Source organism: Lepidochelys kempii, chromosome 2, assembly GCF_965140265.1.
Source record: "Lepidochelys kempii isolate rLepKem1 chromosome 2, rLepKem1.hap2, whole genome shotgun sequence".
NCBI lineage: Eukaryota > Metazoa > Chordata > Testudines > Cheloniidae > Lepidochelys > Lepidochelys kempii.
In genome coordinates this window covers 235,293,276-235,315,712 of record NC_133257.1, presented here as the reverse complement: position 1 = coordinate 235,315,712, position 22,437 = coordinate 235,293,276, and the positions used below count along the sequence as shown (strand labels likewise).

Sequence of the window (22,437 nt, the reverse complement as noted above, 5' to 3'; positions counted from 1 at the left end):
GGGTGAGCCAGCATTGGGCCTCTGCTGCCAACTAACCAGGAACTGGTAAAAAAAAGGACAAGATGGGAGCCTTGTCTGATAAAAGGATGTGGAGGTCAGATCTGTTGACTACTGATCTTTCATCACATAATATGAATTTCAGGTCTGCGCTATTGGCTGTGTTGGTGTTATATTCACCTGAAGGGGTGGTTGTAAACTGAATGTACTATATTGGTAGTAAGTATCTCTCTGGTTTATTTTCTTTGAGTGTATGTTGTTTCCATCATTTGTTCTTTCTTTTCCTTACCCCAAGTCACATGATCCCATAATGGAGAAGGGAGGAAAATGGCAATACTGGTGGTCATGGGATCTGACCCTACAAAAGATCACCCATTTATAGGTGCTGGCCCCTATAAGTAGCTGGAACAACTTGTTCATGTCCTTAGCTTGAGCAAGTCAGTCTTCGCCTTGCATTTTGACCATGTCCAAAATTGAAGTATTGGTGTCTCTGAATGGCCATAAAAGGTTTAGCAATGTTTTAATGTCTGTATTTTAAGGAGGAGGTAGAAAATGCCAGATGTAGTAGGTATTTCTCCATGAAGACTCTTTCTTGTCAGAACTTTAGAATGAAATGTATTATAGCTGTATCTTGCAAATCACATTATAAAGCACTCCAGGAATGATCAGCAAGTTGGACTGCTCGACTTCTGACATAATCACTTTATATATAAAGTGATCTCCTTTCATAGAGCCAACTTCCTTGATTGTTCTATGGCAACTTAAGGTTTTATTTGTGGTTCTGTTATCACTTATAGTTGTAATTGCTTTTCATTGGGAGTTCAGGGTGCTCAGCAGTTTGCAAAATTGGACAGTTAGGACTTGTTTGTTTGTATACTGTGGGCCAAATTCAGATGCAAGTCTAAGATGATGTAATTTACTATGTTTTACTCCGGCTCTTTTGATATGTTACAGTTAAGACATAAATGGACTCTGACTTGCATCTTATAGATGTAACTTGTCGTACACTCCATCTCCTTATTTTGATTTATAAATGCTAGTCAGTGTTTCCTGCTGCACCCTTCTGGACCTAGTATGGCTATTGCTTCTTAGACTGACTTAGATTTGGAGGACCAAATGCAAATGTGATGTGTAAGAGGGGAAGGAGGTGAGATATTCATGTTTGTGAGTGTGCACAGTGAGGAGGCAAGAAGGTTATAAATTTCACCAGTTTAGACTCCCTGAAACAAACCTGTGACTGTCTCACTCAGTCTGTGAACGTTACACACAATCACTATGATTAACCTTGATATGCACCTTGCTTTTTGAACTTCCATCAAAAACAAATTTTCAAAAACCTTTGGTCAGCTTGGCTCAAGAATCTGAGAGTTGCTGTTACAGAGTCAGTAGTTTTGGGTTTTTTATGGTGCTCTCAGGATACTACAAAGTCTAGACCCTCTTTTGGAGAAATGCCTCATTTTTTTTCAAGTTATAGTACTGTAATTCTGATTGTGATTTCAGTTAGTGTGGTTTCATAAACCTGCCAGATGGGAATCTGAGAAACAAGGGATGGCCCTTATTGAAAGCCATGGTCACCAGTCTGAGGATGGAATACTGATGAGATGAAAAAATAAAGCTGAAAAGTGTCAGACTTCTGATATATTCATGTGCTACAATTTTGCAACTACAGTTTTACAGACAGGTCAAAGATCTTCAGTCTAGCCAAAAGAAAGCAAATGGTTTCAAATAGAACGGATGTTAATGCTCTGTTTGCCAAATGCATTAAGAAATAATTTGGATCCTAATATTTAATATGAAGATGAATATGGCATGATTAAGTTTTTTCAGAATGTTTTTTACAATTCAGCATCATAATACAGCTTAATAAAATACCTTTCCAAACATGTGCTTTTCTTTAGGGAAGCAAAGAAACAGACTGGAACCGATGGATACCATATTTGTTAAACAGGTTAAAGAAGGTGGACCTGCTTTTGAAGCTGGATTATGCACAGGTGCTGTTCTTTTATAGTGCTAATTTAATATAAAAAAAGCTATAACTTTTCTGCAGTCTTGTCATCTTGATTATTGCACTTTCTGGACTCTCTTACTCTCACCTCTCCCTCTGTGGACTGCCCCAAACACTGCTACTATAGTCTTCTCTAGGTCCTACCACTCTGATCACGCAAGTCCACCCCTTTGATTATTTTTCAATGTCTTCCTGTCTCCGCACCACAAACTCATGCTCCTTTTCCTTGCCTATAAAGTGTTACATAAACTTGCCCCCACCTTAATCCTGGCTCCCGTTTTATATTGCTTCCTCTCCCATGGTCAGCTCTTCAGTTCTCTGTTTGCTCCTTCTTTACTTTTTTTCACAATCTTTTCTTTTATGCTGTCAATCATGCTACCTCTCCACCTATCCATACTTTGAGCATTGTCACCAGATTTATCCTCTAAGTTAGTGGTTTTCCAACTTTCTATTTCTGGGGACCCAGTTGAAGAAAATTGAAGCTGAAGACCCAAAGGAGCTGGGGATGAGGGGATTTGGGATGTGGGCTCAGGGCTGGGGCAGGGGATTGTGGTGTGGGAGGGGGTCTGGGCTGGGGGAGCAAGCTCTTCTGGGGCCATGGATGAGGGATTTGGGGTGCAGGAAGGGGTTCCAGGTTTGGGGGGAGCTTCAGGGCTGGGGCCGGGGATTGGGGGCTCAGGCAGTGTGTGGAGCCTTGTGGCCCCCCTGCCTAGAAGCCGGACCTTCTGCTGGCTGCAGTGTCGGAAAAGGTAGGCACTAGCCATGGGGTGGGCAAATTTTTTGGGCCGAGGGCCACACCTGGGGAAATTGTACGCAGGGCAGGGGGTTGGGGTGCAGAAGGAAGTACGGGTGTGGGAGAGGGTGCAGTGTGCAGGAATAGGCTCAGGGCAAGGGATTGGGGAGGAGGAGGGGTGCGGACTGCAGGAGGGAGCTGGGGGTTGGGGTGCACGTGGGGTGTGGCAGGGGGCTCAGGGCAGGGGGTTGGGGGGCGGGGTGTAGGAGGGATTCTGGCTTACCTAAAGCGGCTCCGGGGTGGCAGCAGCGCGCCCTGGGGCCAGGGCAGGCTCCCTGCATGCCTGCCCTGGCCCCATGCTGTGCCGCTCTAGGAAGTGGCTGGCACCATGCCTCTGCGCGGCCCCTGCGGGAGGGGAGGGAACAGGGCTCCATGTGCTGCACTTGTCACGCCTCCAGGACTTCCCTGAAGCTCCTATTGGCCACGGTTCCCCATTCCTGCCCAATGGGAGCTGATGGGGGGCAGTGCCTGGAGGCAAGGGCAATGCATTGAACCTCCCTCCTCCCCCCCCCAGGGGCCTCAAGGATGTGGTGCCAGCCACTTCTGAGATTGGTGTGGGACCTGCGGCACCATGGGGGGCAATCCCGTGGGCCATAGTTTGTCCACCCCTGCACTAGCCTGCCTTTGCTGGGCAGCACTGCCGATGGGACTCTTAACATCCCGGTCAGCAGTGCTGACCGGAGTAAGGTGACCCAGTGCCCGACATGCTGGGACCCAATACTGCTTCTTGACCCACAGTTTGAAAAACACTGCTCTAAGTGCCCTCTCTTCCATCAGACCTCTACATCAAACCTAACACTTCAAGCAGTCCTGCTCTTCTTCAGTTCTCCTATAATCCCCTCACCCTCCTTTTCCTGAATGGTTGTCCTGTATTTTTTATGTGTTCTTTGTATTATTTATTTGTATTAATGCCCCAAACCCACAATCAAGACTGGGGCCATATTGTAATAGGTGCTATACAAACATAAAGGAAGATGTGAAGAGCTTATAATTTAAGATAAGACAAGGGACATGTGAGTGTGACAAACAAGAGGAAGGACAGGACTTTACATGTGGTTACATAGGTTATGTGCATAACTTGATGGTTCCAAATCGTTTAACCCTCCACCTTCCCACTCCCCCAACCTATTTTAAAGCAAGTAAATATGAGCAGTCCCCATTTGGCCCTCTACCTAACCATTATTTTGCTTGTTTTGTCTGATTTAGTCCAAAAAATCTTTGAAACAGAGAAGCCATCTGTTTGTAAAGCACCATTTAAAGTGCATTACAAAGGCTAGGTCTGCACTAAGAGCATTTACCCCTAGGTATACCAGTATACTATGCTGGCAAAACACTCCTGGTCTGGATGCAGCCAAAGTTGCACTTTATACTGATGTGGTAAATACTCGCTAGTCCCCACAAGCAAAACAAGCTATACCAGGATATAACTCTTGTCTGCGCTACAGAATTCTGCCTGAATGCCTAAGTTGATCAGGCTCTCACCTCTTCGCACCACTATGCTGGCACAAGTCTGGTATAGACTTAGCCTAAGTTTTGTAATAATTTGTGGTTCTTTATTTAAATTCTTCAAGAAAAGTTTTTAGAAGGAACAATCGTACAAATTATACAACTACAGATTAGGTAGCTGGATACCATTGTAAATGAGAATTTCTATCCTTAAAAGCATGGCAAACACTATACTATACAAAAGCAATGCATGTGAGTCAGAGAACACTCCTGACCTGGCTGTTGAGATTTGATTTTTTTTTTAAATGTATACATGTATTAATTGCTTGGACTAGGGTAATTTTTTTCAAAAGAAATATGAAAACTCTAGGGCATTTAGAAAATTAAAAATCACAGCACTGACTTTCCAGGCTCTGCAGTACATCCTATTTTTTTTCTTCTCTCTCTGATATAGTTTTACAGTAGCAAGCATTCTCTGAGCAACCATGGCATCATTTGATGCTGGTGTATAGAGAGAGACGTTTTGGCTTGATAAAGTGCAACATACGCTGAAGTTGTACAAAAGGAGCATGTTACTTTTCTGACCGAAGATGAAATTCAATATTTGCCATACTGAAAAGGATAAAATCAGTACAGAGAATATTTTATTTTCAGACTTATAAAAAGGTAGAGAATAAATTATAATTTTTTTTTTTAAATTGCCCACGTGTCCTTTTAAGGAGACTACTGATAGTCATAATATCTAATTAGGTCATGTTGCTATTTCTGTTAAAAACTGTAGATTAACATGTAGTATTATGGCTGTGTCTTGGAAATCACATTATAAAGCACTCAGAGAACGGTCAGCCAGTTAGACGGCTCGGCTTCTGACACAATCACTTTGTGTATAGTGGGTATCTCATTTTGTGGAACCAACTTTTCTTGGGTTGTTCCGTTGCAGTATATGGTTTTATTTCATTTTATGGTTACACTAAAGGGGTTAAAAGATTTTGAAATCGAATATGAACTTAAGTAGTTACGTTTCATTATTTTTGTCAGTTTACATTTCATTGCTGCAAGGCACTTATTTTGTATTATTGAATGTCTCATTCACAGTTTGATTGGACAGAAACACCCAGTTTGCAAGTGGATCAGTTGCCTGGAAAAGCTAAATGTGGCATGCTGTAATATAGAGACTTGTGATAATCTTGTAAACTTGAATGAAAGGATATCCTAACTGCAGAATGGTTTAGTTTAAACATTTTTCATAGTTCTATGTAGTTTTGTATTCATAAGTCTAATTGGGTTGTTGCTGAGCAGGTCCATAGTTCCCATGTTTGACACTCAAAGCATTTTACCTCAGAGATCACGTCTGAGAATCCCAAACATGGTAGAAAGCAATTACAATATCTATAACTATAATGGGCCCGATTATGTACACCTATGCAAAGTGGGTATAAGATACTGTCAGGACAGCATTTTGCATACTCAGCGCAAGTGTAAATGACTCTACAACATACAAGGCAGAGGAGAATTGGTACCAGTGTGTTCAGATTGAGTCACAATGTTGCCAAAAAGTATTGAGGTGGGTTTAATCATTGGATAACTGTAAGAACAACTTTCACTTACTACTTCCCACAATAAGTACATTCTCTCCTTCTGTCTACCTATGACAGAGCAAAGCCCCTTCCACCTTATAATCTTCGTTCAATCACTCCATTCCTGAGGCTGATTCTGTCTTCGGTGCCACTTAAACTTCTAGGCAATTCCTTTTCTGAGTCATTGGGCACTTGATCCAGGCTGACCCACATCACTTCTTCTGGTTCCGAGTCTGAGAGCTGAATTGAAAATCATGGGAGAGCAGGCTGGAACCAAAAACTCCACAGAAAGACAGGTGATATGAGGCAATATAAGGATGTTCATCATTACTCAATATTCCTATGTGAAAACAAGAAGTACCAAATAATTGGGCAAGGTTTGAAGCTATAATTTAAAAAAAAAAAAAAAAAAAATCCGTTCCTATTTTCAGTGGCAAGAGGGAAGGCTCTGATGGTATTTGGAAGAAGCCCTACAATATGGCTGAACTTCTTAGAACAGGATTTAAAACTTCTAAGTATGTAGCTCTTGGCCTAAATTATGACAAATTTTATCTGTAAATTTTTTTTTTGTAGTTTGAGAATGATTCAAGCATTCCAGACTAAACTGTGGCTTCAGAAAAATCCAACACTTCAGTGAAATTAGGTAGGGAATTCACAGTGATCTACCTACTTATCTGGAGTTTGACTTTCTACCAGCCAAGATTACTCATCGGTCATGTGGATTATCAGCCGCCAGGATGTTTGGCATCAAATTCTCTTCTGTAGTGTTGCTTATTATTCTTGCTCACCTTTGGGAAACTACTTTAGCCAGCAATACCAGTTCAGCAAAACAATCAGCTGAAACAAGGACCCAAATGCACTGTTCAAAAGGTTACATTTGTAAACCTCCAATGTGTGATCCTTTATTCATCATGTGTTGAAAATCATATGTACAGTCTAAACCAGTAAAAAGAGGAACCATTAGGTCAGTTTCTGGATATGGAACTCAGCTGGGTTAGATCTTCCAACTGAGGACAAAGTTCTGCATAATGCCAGGAAGCAGGAGAGGTGATCGCTCAAGAGTGTTCAGCAGTCATGTATTCCAAAGAGTCTCCAGTATATATCTATAATTGGTTAACCTCTTCTACAGGGTATTTGTATAGAGAAGATTCTATCTAAGAAAAATAAGAGTTCTTCCTCTCTGTGTTGTTAGAGTTCAAGTCGTCTTTTCTTCTGTTTCAAAGCCTCTTATATGTTGTTGTCCGTCCTTAAACATTTTCTATTTCTTTCTTTTCTTCTTCTGAGAGAAGACCAGGATGTGCACGATTACTTTATAATTCCTGTATTGTGTAGGGGGTACAGCCTCTTTTAGCTCTGTTGTGATAGTCATGAGGTTAGTTTCTGTTTCGAAACCGAAAAGGAGCCCACAGTACACAGATCTGTCATGTTTCCTTTATGTTAAGTTGCCATCTATCCGTGGTTGAAGAGTGAGAGAAGATTATAATCAGTAGGACACAACAAAACTATCTAGAGAAGCTCAAAGAAACTGCAGTTCAATTCTAAATTTGATCTAGGTGGCACAGAATTAGACCACTACACCATATGGATAGATAGATAGATTGGACATCGAAAAGCTAAAAGCATCATACAAGTAACACTAGCCTTTTAAGGAAAAGAAGGAATTGGAGCAGCTTTAGAAACCTTCTCTCCTGATTACTATAACTACTACATTTTAGAACAAAAGAGTATTGCAGTGCCTGTTGGAAAGACACGTGCTACTGCTGGAGGTGTTCTGAATCCAAAATTACCAATTTTTTAAAATCTCTAAACAAAAGTTTATTTGGAAATTATTTTTTTTTAAAAAATCAACATATTTCAATATAGAGAAGTATTCCTCAAAAGTTGTTTTGGAGGCCAATTTTTTAAACTAGCCTTTTCTATGGTTTGTGCCTGCTTGTGTGTTCAAAAGAACATTTGTATGAGCAAATGAGTTGTTTAAGGGGTGTAATTTGGGAGCATAGAATTAAGTACCAGATCTGAATATTTGGCCGGAAAATTTTAATTTTTGTTTTTAATATACGCACTATATCTACACATAAAGAAATATTTTTAAGTAGCAAAGAATATGCTTGTAGTTTGTTTTTAAAGCAAGCTAAACTTAAATTCATTATGTTAGTGATCCTGATTATTGTAAAGTACTGAACCATCCTTTTAAAATGAATGGAGAAGAATCCAAAGAACTGGAATAGAAACAAATATGCTGTATGTTTAACTTTTTATTTATTTTTTTCCCATAGGTGACAGAATTGTAAAAGTCAATGGAGAGAGTGTTATTGGGAAGACATATTCCCAAGTAATTGCTTTAATTCAGAACAGGTAAGATATTTGTAAATTAGTCCCTTTTGAGTGCCAGCTTGATAAATTGGAGCATAGGGAGGGATGACTGTTGCATTATTCTGCAAAAATGTGTGTCAACCGCTGGGTGTGCAAGTTTGGGTTCATGCGTGTGTGTATATACACACACACTGCTTGCGGAGGTGGGAGGGATTTTTATATTCTATATATAATATTATATATATATAAAAAAAAATCCCTCCCACCTCCGCAAACAGTATTGTACTCATAGGAATTGTTGTACTGTATTAGAGCATGGTCCATCTAAGCTAGTATTTGTCTTTAATAGTGGACTACACCAGATGCTTCAAAAGAAGAATAACGGAATAATAGTGTAATAATCTTCTCCTCCATGAAGGTCTCATTCTAATCCCTAATATTTGGAGATTGATTTAAAAAACGAAGCATGAGGTTTTATATCCCTTCAAAATTTTTGTTAGGATTAACTGTTATAATTCTGGATTTTATTGTATACAGTGCTGTTGTAGCTTTGTTGGTCCCAGAATATTAGAGACAGGGTGGGTGAGGTAGTATCTTTGGTCTGAAGAATAGCTCTGTGTAAGATCAAAAGCTTATCTCTCACCAACAGAAGCTCGTCAAATAAAAGATACTACCTCACCCACCTTGTGTCTCTAATCCTTTTTTGAATCTTATTAAATTCTTGGCCTCAATTATATTCTGTGGCAATGAGTTCCACAGTCGAGCGGTTTTGGAAATGGATTTTATTTATCAGTATTGAAAGTGCCACCTTTTATTTTCATTGCATGTCGTCTTGTTCTTGTGGTGTTAGGCAGGGAGAAAGAAAGCTCTTGATCTACCAATTCTGTTCCATACATTATTTTATATACTTTCCATGTCTCCTCTTTTTTGTTTCCCTTGTAAAGTACAGTCCCTGTCTTTTCAGACTCTTTATGGAGAGGTTTTCCCATGCCTTTATTCATTCTAGTCCCGCTCCCTTTCTAATTTTGATTCCAGATATGCTGTACCTTTTTTGAGTTGATAGTTAATTTAGAGCCCTATGAGATGTCTGAGTAATTGAGATTTTTCCCTCTGGTGTGCTTTACTTGGCATTTATTAACGTTGAACTTAGTTTTCTATTGTACTGTTGATTCATGTAGTTTGGTTAGGTCCCTCCAAAGTTACTCAGTCTTCTCTGCACTAGACTAACCTAAATAACTGTCATCTTTAAATTTTGCAACCTTGCTGCTCATTCCACTTTCTGTATTATTATTAAATACATTTGAAACAATACATTATTACCTTTTTGCTATGATGAAAACCAACCATTTATTTCTATTCTGTGTTTCCTGTCTCTTAGCTAGTTTGTTTGACACAAGACAGTACTTCTCTCTGCAGCGACTGCTTAGTTTCTTTAGTAGCTTCTTGTGAGAGACTTGGTCATAGGAGTTTTGAAAATTAAATTACGTCAGCTGGTTCTCCTTCATCTACTACTTTACTGACACGTTGAAAAAAAATCTTACAGATTAGTGCAAAATTACTTTTCTTTTCACAAACTGTGTTGGTTATACCCTAGCATAGTATGACTTCCCAGAAATGTCAATACCCTGATTTTAATTATAATTTCAACCCAATTTAGCAGATCTAAATGGAAAGTGTACTGGTCTGTAATTCCCCCAATCACCCTTAGAAATAGTTTTAAATGTAAATAATTTGCTGTTCTATGGTATATTAGCTGTTTTTAATGACACACAGCATATTTTGCTATCAGCTCAGCTACTTCATATTTAAGCTTCTTTAGAAGTCTTGAATGTAAACAATCTGGGCTTTGTGGTTTATTGCTTTTTAAATTATCCCAACACCCCTTCTCGTGGCACCTCAATCTCTCATAGTACCTCATCTTTATTTCCAGAAAAGATGTAAACTGAGTTTTGCAATGTTGATGCCTGTCCTTGTTACTGAATGCTATGGACTTCAGTAGTGTGACTTTTCCTTAATATAGGGCCCAAACTAATGCTTGTTGATGTCAGTGGAAAGATTCCCCATTGACATCAATTGGTTTAATCCACATGCCTTTTGACTTAGATGAATGCAGTTGACTTCTCTAATGGCTTTGGGGACATGTAGCCCTCTACCATCTCTTACCAGAAACTGAGAAAAAGTTTGATTTATACGATATATCCTTTCTGAAGGATGAGAGAATTGCACTGCAGAATTCCCAGAGTGAATTGTTCCAAATGACACAAGTCCTGAGATTGCTCTTGAATCTAGTCTTGCACCGTTTACCAGAATTTGCCAACCTATTTGATTGGGCCAGCAAAATTTTATCTTTATTCACTTGCATACAAGCAACTTGAAGACATGATGGGCACTAATGTAAAAACCTGTAATGTAAAAGACAAATTATTTTACTAGTTATTGTTGAAAATAGACCAAGAAACAGGAGATCAGTATGCTGATTCACAGTAATGATTTTTTTTTAAAAGTCATTTGGGGATTGGAAGAGCCACAACCCCATCCTTGGATTCTGTTTCCTTTTAAATTTTTCATAACATAAATATATTGCTAAAACCTTCAGAACTATACACAAGATTAACAGTAGTCACAAAAAAAAAGTCCATAAAATGTGCGTCTTCACGCTGGTCTAGGTTCTTAGTGCTTTTGTTTTGATGCCTCTTCTGATGCAGAGTCAAGAATTTTTAAAATTTGATTAAGAACAGCATATATGACATAAAAATGAGGTTATTTGCTTGATCAGTGCTTTCCATAGACATCTCTAAGAATTAATAATGTTGTACCTAATATTTTGTTCAAACTGTCACTTCCTTTGAGTGTGATGCTTCCGATCAGCATTATACAAGTGATAATCTTACTTACACTTTCATGAGTGTTAAGAAAATGAAGAAAACAGTTTTAAAGATTTCCTCAATATCTCGACACCTGGAGTGAAGATTTTGAGACTTACAGGTATATTTCACAAACTATGAAGATTGGGAGGTCTCAAACCCCTCTGCCACAAGGTTCATATAAATAAACAATCACACTTGGATCAACTATTTTGAGTGAAGCCTTCAGTGACATTTTAGTTTACAAATGTTTGTTTTCTTTTGGTGACTCATTGGAAATCTGTGTTTAAATTTTATTAGAATAGAAGAAAAATCCCTTTACATAGCTCAAATATTGGTTGGCGAGAGTAGGAGAGTGGCTTGATATTCTGCTCTATGTAAGAAGCTCCCCTATCCTCTATAGGAGGTACGTGGGTGGGAACTTTGCATTATGAGCTGCGTGGCTTTCTGATATAGACTCTAAGGTCCTGATGTTGAAGTTGAATAGACGAATCCTTGCATAGGTGTGAACCCTTGCATAATTTGCCACATGGGGCTCTGCATGAGTCCTAAGGTCAGTGCCAGTACTGAAATCTATATTTTCAGGAGCAATAATGTAAAACTACAGTACCTCGCTCCCTTCCTCCTTTTCCAACTGTTACTTTAGAGTTGGGGGGAGTCATCTTCGAACAGTACAACAGAGTATCATTAACACTGTTGTTTTTAAAGATTAGTTTATAACTTTACTGCTTATATTATCAGCTAAAATGGGAATTGTTGAAAATTTGTATTTTAATGTGTGAATAGTCATTACCTGTTAAACTTGTGTTCTAAAAAGTCTTTGAAACTTATTTTTGAAGACTTATTTTTATGGTAGTTTACACACTTTTTCTTTCAGTTTATATCAATCTGCTTCTGATAATAAAATTGGTTTTAAAAGTTAAAGAAACTATGCCATTTGGCATAGTGTACTGTACATTTTCAAATGAATATTTTAGGAAAAAAGCTTTTGAAATCTAATTTCCCACATTATCCTATTTTGAAGTCCTAACTTTTTGTCTGTAGTCAGTAGCAAATGGATAAATGAACTACAGAACAGAAGCATCTTTCATATGTAAAGAATACCTAAACATATGTTGTTCTTTCAAGAATAAGGCTTTGCTTTTGTGGGAAAATACATTTTATTAAACTGAGTTCTGACCTTCTGTTGAAACTTGAACAGACTGGATCTTCTGTGCTCTGGATCTGAAAGTCTCAGAGAGACTCTCATTCTCTGCAAGGACCTTTTATTTTCTTTTGACAATGGTGAAATCTTAGGTTTCTCCATTTTCCAAAACAATGTGCATGGCATTTATTTCTAATGCCTTTAAAGTTGCCCTGTCACTTTTAATGTTTGTTGACATTCCATTTCAATGCAGTAAACAGCAATTTTTCCAGTAAATGTTCATCAGCCATAGTTAAGTCACATAAGGTAGGTTGTAGATCAGCTCTAATATCATTGCATAAAAGAGTCAAGACACACTATAAAACTGACTTGGAATCCATTCAGCCTGTTGTTTTAGTGTAGAGTGCCTTCTCTGATGCCAAGATAAGGATTTGTATCAAGATCTGTGCACACCAGGAAATGCAACGGAGACTCTTAGGGTACCTCTACCCAGCAAAATAAAACAAAACACCACAGCAGTGATTCTGAGCTCAGGACCACTGATTTGGGCTTGTGCTAAAATAGCAATGTAGACACTCTTAACTCAGGGTGGAGCCCAGTCTCTAAAATGTGCTGGGGGGAGGGTCTCAGAACCCGGGCTCCAACCCAAGCCCGAATGTCTACACTGCTACTTCTTTGCCCTGCAGTGCGGGCCCTAGTCAGTAGCCCTGGATTCTGAGACTTGCTGCTGCGGATCTCTTTTTGCGGTGTAGAGATATTCATGGTTCTTGAATTGCCTTAGTTTTTGATGGAGCTCATTGGCATTGTTTCCAGAATAACACGTTCATAGGATTTGCCTTTGTTTGGGGAATGTGAGATAACTGTTTCTCGCCAGGTAACTTCTGAACGTTAGTTTTGGACTAGCTGCATGGATTATACTTATCATTTCTGGCTCTGTCTGACCCATCTTTAATCAATTTTCAGTGTGCATTCCAGACCCATATATGTACCTACGCTTTCTGAAACTGGTGGTCAGTTACTTGAGACTTCTTTATGTATGTTCTTCCTGTGGGTTTAGTAATTCAGATATAAAGACCATAGCTTGACATGAGATGCCAATAAATAGCTGGCAGTTCACCCATTGTCATATGTCTCTTCTGAATGACTGTACAAGTTTTAGCTGATTCCTCCAGGATGATGTTGAAGCATGATCATGAGATTGGATGGGGATGCTTGCCTTGCTACTGCCTGTACTGTCTTCTCTGCCAGTTTTCAAGACCCCTAAATTAACTTTCTTAAGACAGTGGAGGGGGGGTAGTTGTACTTGTATTCACATATTTGCAACTTTAATTTTTGCCCAAGACATCCGAGGCAGATACCGTAGTTCATAGATATCCCACAAAAAGCAGATTTTTATTTTTTTTTTTAAAAAAAGATAGCATAAGTACCTTAGAAACACTCATTGGTGGCAAGTTGCGGTGCATATGACCACTCTTACCTGCTCGCCAAGTAAGCTATGATAGCAGATACTCTGCCTTACCATCCAGAAGGTGGCCAGATCGTTTAGCTCTCAAGCTAAATATGGTTGTTTATAAAAGGTTACTTCTGAATGCAAAAGAAAAACTTGAGTCATGTGATATTGTGAGGGCCCTACCATCCTTGCTCCAACTTCCTTAATAAGAGAAGTTTATTTTATTAAAGATATTGCATTGTGTAATGTAATATTGAAGCAGGAATATTTAATTCTGTTGAATCTGCATGGTCTAACATATCTCTTATGTTTAACATATTGCATATATAAACAAACCTCGGTAAGTAAAATTCAGTGTGTAAAGGGGGGGAAAAAGGAGTTTATTGGTCATGCTATGATTGCCATTATGATTTCATCTCTAGTGAAGAGACTTATTTGAAAGGCTAAGCATGTTTTAACTTTTAAATGGTGAGTGCTTGACAAGTTCTGACATGGGGAAGCAAGCAGACCGTATCTTAACCAGTGTCATTCTCCTTATATTAACTGAACATAAAATCCCCTTTTCAAAATCGTGAGTAATATATTCTGTTGTGTTTCAGTGACTGCATACTGGAACTTAGTGTTATGCCTAAAGATGAAGACATCCTTCAACTGGTACGTTGTGTTTCTGAAAATGAAAATAAGATATACTATTGAAAAAAACCATTGATTTGCTGAAAATATTTGAACAGTGTATGCTGCTTTCTGAATACTTTAAATCTTTGAACATTTGCTGTTAGGAAGTAGTTGGAATTTCAACATTTATTTTTCTGTTACTCCTTAACTCCCACTCTACTTGCTCATTATCTTTGAAATTTCAGAATGTGAAAGCACCAGTAGTAGTTTTTAGGACAGGAGAAAAATACCTCCATTCATAACATTTTCCACTATATTAGTAAAATACTGAAGCTATACTAAAGAGGTATTTTAGAAAGCACAACTCTGGCACTTACGGTTGTCTGACTTTATTTAATGTAGGTTTCTTAACATTAGAACTTGAGAAAGGGCTATTTTAAGAAAATTGCTAGATTTTGTGAAATTTTTTTTAAACAGAAAGAACTTACTTGCACTCGATACAGAATTCAGTTCCAAGTCAGAGGTACTTCCAGATTTGAAGAGAAGTATAATGTTGCACCGTGTAAAGGATGCAGTGTCACCTGAAACAAAACCGTGAAAATTTCCATGACAAAATGTAACAGTGGCATATAATTTGAACAAGGAGAACTATATGGTTTTGAAAATGTTACTGTATGTATAGTGCTGCGCATCTTTCCTCAAACTTGTAAAGTTTGCCCCAGACAATACTGTATATACAGTTGCTTATTTTCTAAACCAAATAGTTTTCCAAAACCTTTTTACTCAAACTGTTGTAAATATTTTTATGATGGATCAAAATGGAGATTGAGGGCCCACTGTGCTGGGGACTGTTAAACAGAGGCGTTGATCCCTGTCCCAGAGGGCTTACAGTCTGAACACCCAAGAGCTGGGGGTAAAACACATGTGAATGAGCCTGGTGAAGAATTGGCACAGCCTTGTAAACTATGTGTATTGGAGTTTGTGTTAACTAGGGATTAGGAAAAGGCAAAAGGTCAAAAAAGACTTAGCTATTGACAGGAGCAGGGCTTTTGTAGGCATCACACCATAAGGAAATCTAAATTTGAAGGGTGCTTCATGTGGTCAGAGCAACGAGTCAAGAAGATCATTTTAGGAGCAGTGTTTTGAATAGACTTGAGGGGGGAGTAAGACTACCGTAGTCAAGGCCAGGAAAGAGGAGACTTCAATAGTGAAGACATTAGATGATGGATATGGATGGGAGTTTTGGCTTTGTGGACTGAGAGAAAAAGATGGATTTTCGGGATTATGTGGGAATAGTGGCAAGATTTAAAAATGGCCTAAATGAGCATATGATGCCCAGGTTATGTCCTGGATGACTCGGAGAATGGTGGCGGTGTCCATAGTAATAGAGAGAAGTTGGAAATGGGGGAGAGGTGCAATGAAGAGTTCAGCTGTTAAGTTAAACTCAACATAGGGCAAAAACTGGACATCTGTGAACAGATGCCAAGCTGAGACACTCAAAATAACAAGAATGGATGGTTCACACCACAGACACATCCTACAGAATTCAACTTACTTTTTTTAAAAAAAAATGTTTTAGGTAACTTAAACACTATCCATAACTCATGTTGTCCATTTAATTTCATTTTACATTTGCTAGTGCAAGAATGGACAAATGAAATCTTTCCAAAATTTGTCAAATATAAAGTTACATTAAGATTTCATTAAACTGAAATGTTGAATGCTAAGTTTCAAACCAGAGGATACTTCATAGCATAATATAAATCTTGCACTAGTTAAAGATGATGTTTCAATTTTAAAACCCTTTGTTGTAACACACCCTGCACTATTGTAATGAAATTTGACTTCATTGTTGCTATTTGAGTTTTCTTTTAAATTAAAAAAAATATTTAAATAAGTGTTTAATCTCCCAGATTTAAGTGTTCTGCTAGTGTCCATTTTTCTTAGTTACTTGAGGCTTCATTTCTAACCATGTCCCTGATCACTGTATTCTGTAACAATTTATCAGTTAACTTTTTTTATACAATTATCAAAAATATTTGTGATTAACAGAGACTTGTGTAACATGCTGCTGGGGATGCCCACAGCTGTGAGCTACTATTACCTCCCTGCCTCAGTAAGAGTGAGAGTTGCTGGTGATTAGATCATGTGTCAGCTCCTGGCCACACCAGTCTGTCTTCCTCACCAGCATACTTCTCAATGCTTTCCTGGCACAAATCTTGCCTAGCAGGTAACAATCTGAGAACTCCAATCCGTGAGCGCCTCAGACATTTCTCTGCAATGCACATCCTCTACCACTGTACATTCGCAGAAGATATTAAGTTTGCTGCTCTGTTAAAGAGTCGGTACATCTCGGCTTATTAATTTAACTGGGGTAAATATGACCTTCCCTTCTAACTCAGAACTGAATTGGTTTATAGTAGAAATAAAACAAGTTTATTAACAAAAGAGCAAGGACTAAGAAATGGTACCAAGTGAGAGAGAAAGGATGGTTACAAGCAAGTAAAAGTGAAAAATATGCATCCGAAAGTATAAAACTTAGCCTAGCAAGACCGTCTTTGTTCAAGATAATTTCTTTTACCCAAGTTTTCTTTCCAGTTTTTTAGTGGCTGGGACCCATCAAGGAGATAAAGCAACCAATCAATTTGATTTCCTTAAAGTGAAGGATAAACTTGAAGTCTCTGTTTCTTATATTCCCAAAGGGATTGCCTTTGTCTTACAGATCAGAAAGGTCTCCTGGGGATTGTCTCCTGTGTGTTTCTGGGGTGCAGGAGCCACCTTTAAATCTCTGTGTCTCAGGTTCAGGAGCAGGATAACCCTCACTGGTTTAGCTTGATAGCTTGGTTTACTGTTAATATGTAAATAGAGGTAAACCCACTTTTCTTTGGCTGTCTTGTCTTAAACATGCTATAATAACATCATACAGAGAGAATTTGTAACTTCTCATATAACATTAACACATGCACTTTACAATATTAATAACCAGCGTGTTAGCTTTCATATACCTCCCAAACCATATTTTGTACAGATATTATTGCAGCAGTGTGTAAGATGTGAATACAGGGTGCCTAGGGTCATGACTGGCAACAAGTGTAATATAGATTATAAAACGTAGGAAGTTACCTTGATTCTTGGACGGATTTCTTTGTGTGACACACAAACTCAGCCCATTTAGTGTTCTGAGTTTGAATTTTTTTTTTATCAAGTGTTAAGGATTATGTGAACTTTTGTTTAGTTCTCTCTGGAAGCCCAGTGTGACTATCTGAGAATCTCTGTTATTCCCTAGGTCTTTACGGTGATCTCCTAAACCTCTTGGGCCAGCCGTCCTGTCAGGATAGGAGAGCAGAGCGAGGCTTTTTTCAAATCCATCAACACAGCTCAGATGTTAGGTCCCTGTCTGTCTTTTTCTTGTTCTCCTCACCCTGACACTTAAGGTGTGCAGCATTACCTTTGTAGATCTCCCAGGCAGTCATCATGACAGAGTTTGAACCTATACCATTGGATGTTGGCAGGCTCAGCAGAGATGCCAAGAATTGCTTAGGCCATGGAGTCTAAAATATCCTCTTGCCCCCTAAAGTCAGTTCCTTCCACGTCAGGGTTGAAGCATGTTTATGGTCTGATTGTTCTATCCTTCCATTGGCAATGTTACCTCTGTTTGGTCGATAAAAGAGGGCTTGGATCTCCAGGACTGTCAGTACTGGACATCATTTACCAGAGGTCTTACTAGAGAAGCTTCCTTTTCCATTTCTCCAAGTGCTCCAAGGCTGAGCTGCTTGTGCTATCGCTGAGCACCAGGCTGGGCTACTGAAAGAAACTGCTAGTAGGAGGAGTTTGCTAACCAATCAGAAACGTCAGATTGTGGTAAATATTTCCACTATGACCTTAATTTATCTGAATGAAAACTTCAGTGGGACATAATGTTATAGCTTTGTTGAAAGAATTTCTGTGCAGATACTAAAAAATGTTTGTGCTATGCCAGAAATGGGTTGGTCTTTTTGTACTTCACAATTTTTTTTTTTTTAAATTTTTAATATACATGTCTGTGTGTGGCGGGAAAACAATCTCTTGAATGAAGGTTAGTAATAAAATGATTAGTTATTAATTTCAGGAAGTTTAGTTGATGTAACTTCAGCCTTCTTTGAATTAGGTTCCTATAACATCAGCGATTTAGATACTTTTTTTGTGTTTCTTAGAGATGTTCTTTTGTCCCAGCTCCCAGGTTCAGTGAAGGACCTTCCTCCCCATTTCGCAGAGCAATGCACTCTGGGGATTAGAGCATAGTCTTCTTCAGAATAACAGAACAAAATGGAACTTCCTTTCATTTTGTCTATGGGGAGACAATCTCTGAATGGTTTTTTGAGTTGAGAATCTGCATCGCCTTTCCAACTTCTAAGAATTGTATTTGATGATAAGTAACCTATTTCTTTAAGTTGTGACAAATAAGCCTTTATGGTTAAAATAAAAAGTAAAGTTCAACCTCAGAATTTCTCTAAATTTTTCTTTAGTGCGCACAAAGGGTTTGAGTTGACTTTTTTTGCTCTGAGGTAGTTAATCAACAAATTCCATGATGCAGATCTTCAGGTGGCAGTGTTTTCTTGCATCAGAAGCTCTTGTAAACTTTTGTAATTAAACACAGGTCTATTTTGTAGGAAACTTCAGAATTAATGGTGGTTGGTGGTAAGCTGATAAAAGGTTCATTGTCTAGCTGTAAAAAGAAAGAATGGATTAATTATATTCTGAAAATAATGTTGGTTGTGGTAAACATTAGGGTGCTTGGTAGTCTCATCAGTGTGCAGATGACGGTTACTGGGATAAGTATTTGAATAATGTATCATTGTTCTTCTGTTGTTTGAATACTATTTTATAAACATTGTTTTAAGTCTTCAGAAATGTCCATAGTAGTGTGTGAATGTAGATATTTTTTTCATTAAATTTATTTCCTGAAAACAGGACTTTGAATAATCCATTCACCAGTAGCAATTAAGAAGATTTCCAAAGCAAGTGTTCAGTTTCTGTGGCATGTTTTGCTTTCCTTATTTAAAAAGGGAATTAAGGGTGAAAGTCTGGCCTTCGTGTAGTCCATGACAAAACTTTCATTGACTAGGAGTGAACAGGAAACAGTTTTTCCCATCTGTGACAGGGTGCTCAGCTCACTTCTAGGATGGCACCACCTCCTGGTCACTCCGAGGAATAGCTCATGAAGTTGACGCCCCTTCCTGTGGTTGCAAACCATCTCTCTCTCCCATGCTGCAGCCCCTCTCTCACTCCATGAGCTACAGCCTCTTTGTCACTTGGCCATCTGGCCACGTCTCTCTATATATTTTCGCCTTCTGGGGTAGTCTTCCAAAGTTTTTGCTCAGCAGTCTTAGGCAGTTTTCCCTTTCACTCTCTCATGGTGCTACTCCCTCAGCAGGTAGTAGGGGAGCCCGGGCCCGCCCTCAACTCTGGGTTCTGGCTCAGGGACCTTCTAGTCAGCAGCCAAGGTCCATTCCCTTCAAGGTCTTGGTGCCTTTCCCCGTGCCCTTTCCTTACCATCTGGCACTCCCCCTCTCTGGGTTTGCCAGCTTTCCCAACTCACTCCTCCTAGGGAGTAAGTGTAGGCTACCTGCCTCTGCAGCCTCCAAACACTCCTCCCTTCTCACAGGGAGTGACTGCAGCCTGTTTCTCAGCAGACTCCGATGCTGCCAATTTCCTAGCTTCGTAAATCTGGCCCAGCTTGTTCCTCCTCAGCTGGGTTCCCTCACTGAGTTGAGATTGCTTAGCCACCTGATTTCCCTTAGCTGTGGCCTGCTGGGTTATTTAGCACTCTTCTCAATCTACATTAGCCCCTTCAGGGCAAGCGTGGGGTGAACCTCATCACAGAAACCTACAAAAATTTTCAAGATTTTAAAAAACTGTTCCCATTCGGGACAGAATTCAAAATCTCAAACTTTTACAAACGGACAATCCCAAAACAATTTATTTGAGTCAGTCAAAATGTTTTGATAATTTTAAACATTTCTCTTTGATTTTGACTGTTCTTTTACAAGCTTAAATTTTGAAACAATTGTTTTGAACCAAAAATCTGATTTAAAAAACAAAGTTGAGATGGGACCTTTCCACAATTTCAAAACTTTTTTCCCCTAAAGTTTTTGAAATGAGATTTGTCAAAAAAAACAAAACAAAAAAACAAAACAGCCCTTTCACATGAACAAATTTGGTTTTGACAAATTAGCATTGTCTCAAAAAAAAATTTTTTTTGGTCAAATTATTCCTGATCAGCTCATTGATTTCAAGAGGGGCAAGATTTCTAGTCTCTATGGTTATAATTTGAACTGAATGAAAATTGCTGAAATTTGTTTGCCTTAGTTTGCAGACAGCTTCCAAAGCCTTGCCTGTTGCTGGTAGCTCTTTTCAGGCTGCATCAAAATTAATAACTGAAGGAAAGATTGAGGGCAAATGCTTATGTTTAGTCTTCTGGTAGAATCCTCTGTCTTTGGAAGACCTTTCTGGCTTATGAATGAGGGAAGTGAGATGGGTAGGAGTTAGGTGATTTGAGTATGAAAATATATGTGGGAGAGTGGTGAGAGGCGGAATTTGTTAGAAAAGAGAAGCGAAGGAGAGGTATGAGTGTTTTGTTCTGGGGGAAGAACTGGGAAAGACTGAAAACATAGAAGAGGAGGTAAAACATGTAATGTACACCTAGAAAAGGGCATATACTCTATGGGGTGGAGGGGAAAAAAGAAAGATACAGAAAACAAAGAAGGAAAATATAAACCTTGGTTAGATATGGGAAAGAAGGTATAGCTAAAGCAAGAGAAACCTAGTAAATTACGTTCTGTACAGTTTATTAAATAGAAAATAGAGCATATGACACATTCTAATCCTTGTTTTTAGTCACTTAAAATTTATTAACTGTTCCAGACTTGTAATTTTCTAGATTGGTCCCATGATGATCTAATTTATTTATTTTTGGCATGTTTTAGCAAAACTGGTTGATCTTTTTTAGTAAAAAGTCTTGCCCCATTGTTTAAAAATAAACAAGTATCTTTTGTAACTAAAAAAACCCTCTATCAAAATTGCTTGGTGAGAAAGCTAAAATGTAGCATAGAAATAGTTCTTATTGAAAAGAACTTTTGAGTGTTCTAGGGAACATTATTTTTTTGGATTTAGCTGTGAGCCTTTGAAAAATCATTCTGTTCACTTAGTACTATTGGTGTGTATTTTTAGGATTTAAAAACATGAGGCAAAGGGAAAAATATAATTTAGGCATGAATAACAAATTACCTGTGTAGTGTAAAATACGGTAAATGTGTAGTGAATGAGATAAGGCTTTATAAAAAGTTCTGCCACCTATTCACATCTTACAAAGTATAAGATGCACTGCTCATAAGGCTTGTGGAAGAGGGGTTCTCGTGTGAACTTCCTATGGGATACAAGTGAAGAGATCCCCCTTGTGGACCTCAGTGTGCATAGCACAGGTGTTTTTTGTTTAAATAGTTCCACAGCTTCATTATACTGTTGCCTCCTCTTTAATTAAATATGATGATTCAATTTAAGGTTGTATTTTTTTTAATTTTATAGATGGGACGTTTTCTTGTATTTGGGTTTTCTAAAGTATCCTAGGAAATTCTATTTTTTAAAAAAAAGTACATATAGAGAATAGCAAGGTTGCAAAGTTCAGCACTAAACAGTCAGGAAGTGACAATGTTGAGGTTTCACTTGCAACCTCAGCTCTTCATCCTTGCAATAGGCTTCAGGTACCTGTTCACATGCAGCACAGTAAATCATTCTTACACAATATACTGGAACAGAGAGTAGCAGTCAAAAGTTGCTCTCCCATACAGGCCACTTAATTTTGGAGCTAAGTTAATTTAACAGTTAATTTCCTCCAGAGGAAGACTGCAACATGTTGAAAAGAAAATATATAGCAAAAGTCTGCGGAATAAAATATAACAATGCATTCCTTAAATACAATTAATTCTTTTTTTAAAATAGCCTATATGTGGGATTTTCAGTGGCATCTAAAGGAATTAGGAGCACAAGTCTGACTGAATTTTATTTAAGTGGACAAGTGTCACAACAATGAAAAACGTGTAATTATACAAAGATGACAAAAATATTGCAAACTATTACATGTCTCTAAAAAGGAGCTGTTCTGTTGGATAGATAAAGAGGAGAACCAGAGGCCCAAATAGAGGTGCTTCTGTGGGCATTGGAGGGGAGGATGGCCTAGCAAAGACTGGAAGAGGAT

At 38.5% G+C, this 22,437-nt stretch overlaps 1 protein-coding gene across 9 annotated transcripts in view; it reads left to right on the top strand.

Moving 5' to 3' along the window:
• ARHGAP21 (Rho GTPase activating protein 21) overlaps positions 1 to 22,437 on the top strand; it is a 195,531-nt gene that overhangs the window by 112,752 nt on the left and 60,342 nt on the right. For 8 of the 9 annotated variants that reach the window (XM_073334265.1, XM_073334269.1, XM_073334264.1 and 5 more), the window contains 3 exons: positions 1,896 to 1,988; positions 8,095 to 8,173; positions 14,189 to 14,243. In XM_073334265.1, the coding sequence (XP_073190366.1) occupies positions 1,896 to 1,988; positions 8,095 to 8,173; positions 14,189 to 14,243 (227 nt within the window). Of the gene's footprint in view, positions 1 to 1,895; positions 1,989 to 8,094; positions 8,174 to 14,188; positions 14,244 to 22,437 lie in introns of those variants that run through there. The other variant, XM_073334272.1, reaches the window with a different exon arrangement.